Source organism: Coturnix japonica, chromosome 8 (assembly GCF_001577835.2).
Source record: "Coturnix japonica isolate 7356 chromosome 8, Coturnix japonica 2.1, whole genome shotgun sequence".
NCBI classification, from domain to species: domain Eukaryota; kingdom Metazoa; phylum Chordata; class Aves; order Galliformes; family Phasianidae; genus Coturnix; species Coturnix japonica.
Window position 1 is genome coordinate 18,356,292 of NC_029523.1, and position 10,289 is coordinate 18,366,580.

At 53.1% G+C, this 10,289-nt stretch overlaps 2 protein-coding genes across 7 annotated transcripts in view; one reads left to right on the plus strand and one right to left on the minus strand.

Annotated features, from left to right (window-relative positions):
• Positions 1–6,170, plus strand: part of RNF220 (ring finger protein 220) — a 158,216-nt gene extending 152,046 nt beyond the window's left edge. For all 5 annotated transcript variants that reach the window (XM_032446172.1, XM_015870371.2, XM_032446170.1 and 2 more), the window contains one exon: positions 3,664–6,170. In XM_032446172.1, the coding sequence (XP_032302063.1) occupies positions 3,664–3,735 (72 nt within the window). In that variant the 3' untranslated portion in view covers positions 3,736–6,170. The remainder of the gene's footprint in view (positions 1–3,663) is intronic.
• Positions 6,171–7,141: 971 nt separating this feature from the next.
• TMEM53 (transmembrane protein 53) lies at positions 7,142–10,182 on the minus strand. Of its 2 annotated transcripts, XM_015870450.2 has the most exons (3): positions 10,070–10,182; positions 9,670–9,782; positions 7,142–8,307 (listed from the first exon to the last, which is right to left on the minus strand). In XM_015870450.2, the coding sequence occupies exons 1-3, from the start codon at positions 10,110–10,112 to the stop codon at positions 7,645–7,647; spliced, it is 819 nt and encodes a 272-aa protein (XP_015725936.1). In that variant the 5' UTR covers positions 10,113–10,182; the 3' UTR covers positions 7,142–7,644. The 2 variants fall into 2 exon arrangements, with proteins under 2 accessions (XP_015725936.1, XP_015725937.1); XM_015870451.2 differs by lacking the exons at positions 9,670–9,782; positions 10,070–10,182 and adding an exon at positions 8,601–9,624.
• Between the last annotated feature and the right edge of the window lie 107 nt (positions 10,183–10,289).

Here is a 10,289-nt window from a genome sequence, read left to right on the forward strand (position 1 = left end):
GGGCTTTGCTTTTGCAATAAGCAATTTGTTGGAGCTGGTGGCAGCTGGGCAGGGTGGGTTGTGCTGTGCTTCCGGCCTTCCTTGTTCCAACGTTGTGCAGAGCAGCCATCCCTGCTGCTCAGACCATCCTTCATGTGCCTCCATTCTGCATGCTGGCTTTGGTACTGAGTTAGAGTGTGAGTGGGTCTGTGTGAAGGAGGAGAGTGGTGGGTTGAGCGTGGCCTTGGAAATGGAGACCCCACGTGCCTGGAAGCCCTTGTAAGCCTCAGCGAGATGTTGAGGATGGGATGAAATCTGATGCTGCCATCTGTCACGGAGCGAGGGACGGGAAATTGGTTTTCAGAGGTTTGGAGTTGTGATATTTTGTAGGATGCGGTACTAGAAGGATCTGAGCGTCTCTGGTACCTCAGGTTGCTGCAGTGTCTGAGGGCACTGGTGAGGAGCAGGTCTGGAGAGCAGACTGTTTTTCACTCTGAGCACTGGGTGCAGACAGAGAGCTGGTAATAGCATCAGGTTGCACAGAAACTGGGACATGAGCCTTGAGTGAGCTGGCTGCCATCCCTCATGGGTGGTGGGTGCCTGCTCTCAGCTGGCTGTTGGGCTGCTTCCACGTGTGTGGGATGAATATCCCTCTGGAAGATGCTTGGCTGCCCCTTCTCTATCCTTTCCCATTAACTCAGAGACCCCCTGCAGCTACTTGGGGGTGAGTCGCATGTTTTCCTTCTCCTGGGATGAGCGCTGTGACAGGAGAGATGGTTGATCTGCTGCGCTGCTTTTCTGGGGAGGTTTGGAGCCACTGTCCGTGGTGGTTTGGCACAGCAAGTTTGATGTGTGTGTCTGTCAAAAGTAATTCAGGTTGAGGTGATGTTCCCAGGGGATGGATTCTCGAGTTCTTGAAGTCCCTCTGAGCTGCAGTTCTGTCATGTCCCAAACCCTGGTATCCTTCCTTAGGAAATAAATGGAATTAAGAGTGGAGTCAGGCTGCTCAGAGCTGAGGTGCAGGGCTGGAAGGGGAGGTTAATTGGAGCAGGTGCATTTGGCTGTACAGGCCAAGAGGGAAACTCAGCAAGAGCCACCACTTCCCATGTGCATCTGCTGGTCCCAGGCTCCTACTTGCCCGTCTCAGGCTTATTTGAAAATGACAACTGCAAGAGCAGGAAAAAATCACTTTTAAAAAGCCTTCTTCATCACAGAATGTGCTTTCAGGGGATCCATCAATAGCTGCGTATTCTCTGCAGCTGACACATTTATATCTTTGGTAGATGACACCGCTGCGTTCTGAGCCTTTCAGCTTTTTCCAGGCTATAACACTGCGCGTCCCGTGCGGGCTGGAGTATTTGTCTAAGAAACAGTGCGGATAAAGAGCGGTCCTACGGGGCCTTCATGCGCCTGCAGCTGCGTGGAGGGTGCTGTGCTCCGTGCTTTGTGGTGTCCATTCCTGCTGTGGGGCTGCCTGGTTTCTTACGATGCATTTCAGCTTTGGCCTTCAGCGCCCTATGGGGAGGCCCTGTGAGAAAGGATGCTCTGCCGACAGCCTTAACCCCACACCTGTGGCTGTGTGAGGGGCACAGGGTTAAGGCTGGGTATGTCACACCAAGGCTCAGCTGCCCTCCTGGCAGTAGCTGGCTCTTGGCTCCCGTCAGCTCTTGTTTCTCCTTCCTATAAAGCATGGAGCTTCAAGCCCAGGCTTAATGATGGCACTGCGTAGGCGAGGTGGCTGCGTGCGCTTCTTTCTTCTCTGCGCCTGTTGGCACGTTCTGTTTGGAAACAGCCCCACAGGACAGCGGGAGGTGCCTGAGCCCTTCCCTCCGAGTTGTGTTCCCTTGGCCAACGTACAGCAGACATCACGCAATTATTTTTGCTTTATTTTTAAGAGCAACTTTTAAGACAAAATCCTCCAATCCTTCCTGGCACCGCGTGAGCCCTAATGACTCCTCAACATCTCAGCTCTTGTTAATGCCTTTTTCAACCCCCTACCCCAAGTGATTAAGCCTGTATTGTGGATCAATCACTTGCCAAATTTTAATTAAGAAAGGAGGAGAAAAAAAAATAAACTCCCTCCCCATTCCAGCCCCTTTGCTTTGCTCTGTAACAGCCCCGCAGCAAACTTCTTGCAGCAGAGCTTTATAAACCCCTCCAAAGTGAGGTTTATAATGGAAAAGCTGAGGTGGCCTTTAGTCCAGCGCACGCAGCTATAACACATCAAGGCTTTTCCATGAAGCGATGATGAAAGGAGCAGGAGGACCTGGGGAAGAAAAAAAAAACAGAGCGAAAGCAATGGCCGACAGGTGGGACTTATTACTGCACCGCATTTTTATTTCAAGGGAAAAGTTTAGTAACCCCAGCTGGCAGGTGAGCACTGGGGGGGGGGCACATGCTTTTTCATTGTGTGTGTGTGTGTGTGTGTACAAGTTGGTGTGCCTCTCTGCAAGAGGGAGGAGCTGAAACGCTGGTGGCAATAAGTGTTGTGCACCGACACCAGAAGTCAGATGTAAGGAATGGGGGTGTTCTAAATGATTTCAGTCTAAAAAGGAATAATCAGGACTTGGTTCTGAGTTTAACACATGTGCTGCTGTGGGCAGAGGATGGTAGTTTTGTTTGAAAGAAAAAGGTTCCCCCCCCAAGTACAAGGTCGGTGTTTATGCTCAAGCTGTTGTGTGCCAGGGTAAGCGCCAGGGAGACCCTTGGACTCAGGTGTCTAAGAAGGACCCCCCTGTGTGCAGGTAAAGAGCAGCATCCAGTGCTCTGTGGTCAGGTCAGGTATAGCAGGGCAGCCAAACTGGGTCAGTCTGTGTGTTGCTGGGTCCTTCTGGGGTGGTTGAAAATGTGGCTCTGAAGGCCCACCTGCAGCTCTCATCTGGGGAGAGCGGAACCCCAAAGCCATCAGCATGTAGCGCAGAAGGGGCTGAGGTCCTGGGGTCTGGCAGGATAAATCCACCCATCTTTCCTTTCCCCGGGGTGTGAAGGAATTGCATACCTGGCCTTGCTTTGCTGCTGAAGAGAGACCTGGGCAGGGCATCTTTCCTTCCAAAATGCCCCATGTTGAGCTGCTTCAGCCCACACCAGGGAGGTTACCTGGGCACAAGGATCACATGCCTCTGCCTGCAGCTCTTCCAGTCCTCCAGACCCCGGAATGGAGCAGCATGGTGCTGTGCAGCAGGCAGAGGCACGGGGCACTGCTCAGCCCTAGAAGTCAGGGCAGCCCCATTTCCTGCGCTGCTGGTGCTGCAGATGGATGCAGCCTCACAGTGTTTCTCTGTCATTTTTCCCATCAGCTGGCTGCCACATCTGCCAATCTAAAGCTGACCCTGATTCTTGTTAACACCCCATTGCTGTCAGGCTCGGTGACAGGCAGCACACCCACTGCTGGGTCACATCATGTACTGCTCCTATCAGCCTCTCATTGTCCGGCCCCACTTGGAGGTCACTGCTTGCAGCTCACCTGGGCAGAGCAGGTCCATGCACACACACAGCATGGGGGGGAGCAGGACAAGGGTTCCTTGGGGTGGCAGCCCTGCCTGAACCACTTTGTGCTGGTCTGTGTTCTGCCTGCTCAGCCCGGCTGGGGGATCAGGCTGGCTGTGCCATCCCAGGCTGGGGGTGGTGATGTGGCTGGTGCTGTTCCTATGGTGCTCATGCTGTTGTCCCGTCTGCTGTTTGCAGGGTGCCAAGAAGCTCTGTCCCCAATGCAACACCATCACATCCCCCGGAGACCTTCGGCGCATCTACTTATGAAGGCTGCAGCGGGAGGGCGGCTCTCGGCTCAGCTCAGCGCATCCACAGGGAGAGGAACGGCGAGAGAGGAGGAGAAAAGAGAAAAAAAAAGGCAAAAAAAAAAAAGAAAAAAACCACAAAAAGCCCCAAAAAGACGTTTTAAAAACGTTAAGGAAACAAAACCAGAGACTCCAGCCACGGACTCGAGGACGCAGGAGCAGCGAGAGCCCTGGATCCCACCTGTAGACCTTCACCCTCTGCAGCGGGTGATGCCGACCCCATTGTTGTGCAGCCCCTTTTTTACAGCAGTGTTCCCCCACCCAGCACGGCTCTGAGCCCTCCCCCCTTTGGACTGCGTTGGGACGCTGGGGAAGGGAACCCTCGGCAGCCATGTTCAATAACCCGTAACTTGTGTCCTTTGTCGGGTTGGTTTGTTTTGCTTTGGTTCCGTTTTGGGTTTTGTTTCTTGGTTTTATTTGTTTTTGTTTTTATTTTATTTTCGTGGTGTTTCCAGTGATTTAAAGAAAAGGAAAAAAGAAAAAAAAGTAAAAAAAAAAAGAAAGGTTTAAAGGAGGAAAAATAAACCCCCCACCCAGGCAGAAATGAAGCACATGTAATATAGATGATATATGTTTACAATGTTGTGTATAAATGGGATAGACTCAAACATTACATACTAATAAGTTGCCCTTTTCTTTTCTTTTCTTTGGGTTGTATTTTTGTTAAAGAAGAAGAAGAAAAAAAAAAAAGAACTGAGCAGAGAACATTAAACCCATATTTTTCTTGGTTCGGCAAAGTTTTGGCATTAAAGTCATTAGTTGGGAAGAAAAAAAAAAAGTATATATATACATATATATAATATAAATGGTTTAATGTTCTGTGGTGTATATTTCCTCATTCAGATATGAAGTTAACAGCTTTTAGTAATGGCTGTAGCATTGCCCATAACTTACAGAACTTATGGGGAGTAGAGGAGGTGGATTTTTGTCATTAGTTGTAGCTAATGGGGCTATTTATAATAGAATCGTTATCCCCAGAAGGACGCGGCTCTCAGCTCCCCACTGGGGGCCGGGGCAGGGCCCAGCAGGGCGGCCCCATAGAGCTCTGCCCTGTCCCCCTGCCCCAGGCTCTGATGTACCCATTCCTCCCCCTGGAACATGGGGTTGGCTGAGCTCGGCTTTGCTCTCCTCCCTTCCTGGTCACGTTTTCTGGCTGGAGCTGCTCCCTGTGCTGTGGGGCAGGGCTGTGCCAGCATGAGCTCGTGGGTCGCACAGCCCCAGCTTCCTCCACACCGTCCCTCATGTTGGTCCCCATCGCCCACATCCCCAGCCATAACCAAAGCTGCCATCTGGCCTCTTCTGTTGTTCCTTTCCATTTTCAGGACCCAAGAAGCAGCTGTTGATCCATTTCCCAAGGTGAATGCGTGCTCCCTGCCTCAGTTCCCCTCTCACCATGGGGACCAAGCTCCCCACTGGGGGTGCTGCTCTCCCCATACCTGAGGCGTCACCCCGGCCAGCTCTGTGCTGGCAAGCTCAGTTCTGGGCATGAAGCATCACGGCTGTGGCTGGTAAAGGGGAGCTGGGACCCCATGGGGATGCTGGAGGAGCAGGCACACGTTGGGCACAGCACATCCTGCAGGGGCATGGCGTGTCCTTGTGGACCCACTGCCACTTGTGTGCCCTGAGCCTGCTGCTGTTCTGCACAGCTGTTTCTCTCAATGCCTCCTGCAGCTTTCAGAAGGATCCCACTGCATCCCCCCAACCAGCATCTGTGTTCTGTAAGCCGTCATGGTAAAAGACAGCAGCACCCAACCCACGGTGTCCAGCTTTCTGTGCTCTCAGCAGCTTTGCCATGGAGGATTTGCAGCCTTCCCTGCTAGGAAGGGTGAGGGGGGGGACCTGCTTTTTTAGGGGGCACCGAGGGCTGCGATATGGGGGATTCCAACAGAGAACAACTGAGCTGAGGGCACAGCTGGGCTCACAACCCATTGGGGTGCAGTGGGCTGGAGGGCAGGACCCCCCTCCTGGCCCTTCCTTGGAGCCAGGCATCCTGGTGGGTGCTATGGACCAGCTGTGTGTAGAACCGTCTGTATCCCATCCTCATTCCTTCCTTTGGGTTCTTTTCTGTTCGCTTTGGTTCTTTTTATGTTTTTATTGTAAAGCCATCCCCTGTTTTTGAGGGGGAGGGGGGCAGGTTGGGAGGGGGGAAGAGGGGGGGGGGCACCACCTCTCCTGTAATGATTTTAATCCATTTCAAAAAGGAGGGAAAAAAAAAGAAAAAGGATCTAAATAAAAAGCAAACCCGGAGTTACCTTTCTCTGCCCAAAGAACCCAGTTGCACAAAGCGATATTGCGGTGTGTCGATGATTGTGTGTCGGTGTATATTATACAAAGAGGTACTTGTCACTCCCGTTTGTAAACTACATTTGACATTAATTAAACACGTATAAATCTTCAGGGCGCCGCGCCCTGCTCTCTCTGCCTCTCCTTTTGGGGGCTGGGGGGTGTTGGGGTGGCTGCCCCATCACGGCTGGGCAGGGGGTTCATCCCGGGGGGCTCCCCTTGTGATGAACGCTGGGCAGCCGCATCCTCGGGCGCTCTGCTATGGGGAGGATGAGGGCAGGAGGCCCCCAGCCCCAACAGATCCATAGAGCAGCATTAGGGTCACGGTGTGGGGTTACCGCAGCAGCTGGGGGTGCAGGGGGGGCTGGCGCCGCGGTTGCTGGTGTGCAAACATCGCGCAGACGGATCGATGGCTGCGTCCCATGGGACGGGGTCCCTAAGGCCGGGGGGGGGGAGTAAGGAGGGGGTGGGTCCTCCTCCCATCTGCTCCGGCCCAGCCGGCACAGAGAGGGGTGGGAGTGCCGCCCCCCCCCAGCCCTCCGCCCGCACTGATATTGTATTTGAAACCTCTTTGGGAAGCGGAGGGCGGTGATGTATCGGGGGTGTTATTGAGAAAATGCAAATGGCTCGTAGCGGGCGGCGGGGGCCTCGTCCATCACCCTTCTGGGGGATCCATATCTAATTAACGGTAATGAATGAGGGAGCCCACCTAATGACAGCCCGCCGCTTTGTGATGGAAATGAGGCGATCCCATTAGGCAAAACACTTAATTAAACAAACGGCTCGGAGCGCGGCACGGGGCAGGGCCGGCCCTCGGGGCACCGCACGTGGGGACCCCCCGGTGGGGGCTCTCCTTCCCCAGCGCCGTTCCCGACGGGACGAGCGTCCTCCGCTCCCGTTCCACCGCCACCGAAGCAGGAAGAGCTCGGGGTTAATTCCTTATCAATAGCCCATCGGCAGCTCATCCATCACCGGGAGGCGGGGCTGGGAGGGTCTCGGGGTGCTGCCCCCTCACCGAGCGCCGCTGATGCCCCCTGGCGGACCGAGCTCCAACAGGACTGAGAATGAGGCACAAGGCAAAGAAACGAGGCACAGCCTAAAGGTGAACTTCATTTCTTTTTGGTGCAGGAACAACAAAAGTTACCACAAACATTTGAGGTCGGCTCCACGGCGAGGGAATCAGTGCTTTGGATGCTCTTAGAGCTTCCATGGAGCCAGACAACGCCAAGAGGAGAGGGAAAAGAAACACAGACTGCAGAGCTGCACCGTAGTCAGCACGAAACAACATGCACATTGGACAAGGACACATGGACACGGAGAACACCACAAGACAGGAGAAACAAGCAACGCTCCATGAGCAGATTTGGTCCGTGACACCTCAGGGCTTGGATCTCAGCACCTACAGTTCTTTAAGTTACTCCAGATCTACTTTGTGGCTGGCTCAAGGAGGATTTCAGACTCGTAACTGATGGGGGAAAAAAGCGCAAAGTCTCTGCTTCCCTCCCTTCAGTGACATAAAGGCAAAGGGGATGGCATCTCCCACACAACCTGAGCAAAGCAGAGGCAAACAAGGGAGGCTATTACACCACTAAGAAGACAAGCCCTTGATACAGTCAGACAGGAAGGTCGTACAGAGGGTGCTGTAGTAGGTGGGATACAGCCGCAGATGGCTGACGTGAGCTGAATCTGTGAAGTCTACAGCTCTCACGGAGACCCCGAGCTGCTGCCGTGCGTCAGCCATGTGCTTAACGTCACCCGCGTTGATGATGGCATCCGCCTGGGAGTAGAGGTAAAGCTCAGGCCACCGGGAGGGTGACTTCAGCAGGGCATCGTAGTGGTTCTCGTGGATGAACTGAGTCAGTGGGTACAGCAGGATCCGCAGCAGGACGACTGTGGTAGCAAAAGTGAGCATAAGGAGGTACCTGAGCAGCACGTTTGTGGATGCCAGGACAGTCGCCAAGGCACGAAGGGCTCCTCTCAAGTTTCTTCTGCCAGGGGCACTATCAAAAACAGTGCCTGCAACTCTGAGATTCTTAAAGGGCTGCTGAGTGTGAAGTGCCTCGATGATGTAACGGTAGAGCATGACACCACCATTGCTAAAAACATGGAAAAGCACCGGCCTGTTCTCAATGCTGTAGTCAAAGAGCAGCTCCAGGAGTCTCCTGGCTGGGGTCTGGAGGGATTTGATGCCAAAGCTCTCAGAGAAGAATATCATCCTCCATGGAGCTGTGTAGCGGATGACGGTGCACCCCTAAGCAGAACAGAAAGAGAACCCACACGTATTTGGTTTGGGCTGTAATTTATAAGGAACAGGCGAGCAGCTGTACCATCAACTAACATTTGGAACAGATTTCCAACAGAAATCATGGGGCCAAGAGACTCTTCAGTGTTATTAGCAAAGCATCAGCATGAAAGGAGTTGGACTTGGTGATCCTCGTGGGTCCCTTCCAACTTGGAATATTCTGTGACTCCATGAATAGAGTTATATTCATCATAATACTACAGAGACTTATCAAAAGCTTCCTACAACACCAGCGGACTTACCTGATGTACCGGATCCTTTCCAATCCTCTGCTGACATCTAAACCCAGTGGCATTACACACTGACAAACACAAGGCAAAAGCACCAAGACAGCCCTCCCTCCCAGGGCTCCCTTGTGGCTGAATTAAGATGAGAAGACACCAAGTTCTTCACACCAAGCTCTCCATGCTGCTTTGCCAGGGTTGCAGCCACTTCCTCATTAAGGCTCTAAGAAAAACTTTCCTGTCCTTCCTCAATACCAGCAACTTTCTGACAGCAAAGCATTTCCCCAGCAGTTGGTCTGTTGCCTCATCACGTGCACCTCACCCAATCAGCAGCATCTCTGAGTCGCAGTAATTGCTTAACAATTAATTCTTCACCATGACCAGCCAATTAAAGACTCTCACACTGGATTACACATTAATGATACACTTGTTTATGCACAAATTCAGCCACTTGTAGCTGAAACAGGTTTGGATAAATACAAGATTCGTGTATGCTCACCAAAATCAAATATAAATCAGTCAATTGAATGGTGACAAGGTGGGGTTGTTCCAGTAAGATAAACTATTAGAAAGGAAGATGCCATAATTTAAAGAACAAGCATTTAGACCTCTAGCTCAAGTGGTTAACAAGCAGGCATTCCTGTCACAGGGCACCTGTTTCAGGCAGGTTACAATAAACCTGAATGAACACTTACATGAACTATCAGAACAGAAAAGCTGGAAGGACAAAAGCTGGTGATACATCTGTCATGTCTCAGCCTGGCCTGGTGAATTCTACACTGCAGCCCATCAGCAGGCAGTAACGAATTGCTTTTCCCCATGTATATGCCAGTTTGGACAGTGAATGTAGCTCACTTTAAAAGCCCCAGAACACTCCAGCAGCAGAAAGCTGCTCTAAGGAAGTATTGTTATCTCAGCTTCGTGCACAGAGATGACATCAGCAGCTGTTAGGTAACACCACTGCTGGACACAAGGAGCCTTCAAGGACAAGAGCTCACCACGTAACGACTCCAGGCACGGAGGGTTCAGCTGATTTCAGCATAGAGGCAGCACAGAGCAGGGCCAGTGTCCCAATGGCAGCACTCACCTTGTGGCTGTACACAGCGCTGTACTTGGCCAGGTGCCTGTCGTGGCAGCCGGCCCAGCCCAGCAGGATGACCACGGGCGGCCCATCCTCGTGCCTTGTGTCCGTGCCTCCCCCTGCAAAGCACCATAGGATTTCATAGCAATCAGCCTCGGTTCTACCAGGACCTGGAGCTGACAGCGCCCCGCCCGCTGTCAAAGCCCAACCTAATGCTTAATAGCGGCCCACGGCCCCGGTGTGTGTGAGCACAGCGCTCGGGGCGCACCACAGGCCCTGTCCCCCCTCTGTACCCCCATGCTCCCCTACAGACCCTCTAACCCGGCTCCACGCCCCCCCACTCCCCTCGAATCGTTCATTCCCAGCCCCTCTGTCCCCCCTGTCCCCTATCAGTCCCGTCCCACACCCGGTGCCAGCTCCACGGCCGCCTCCATCCCGCCGCTCCCCATCGCCGCCCGCCTCGCATCCACCCGCTACTTCCGCTCTCCCCACCGGAAGCTCCGCCCCCTCGCGGCCAGTAGCCAATAGGAACTGAAAGTACCTCCCTACGTCATCCTCCCCCGCCTCCCACTTCCGTAGCAACGCGCCTTTAGCAACCGCCGTGTGTCGGGAGTCCCGCCTACCGG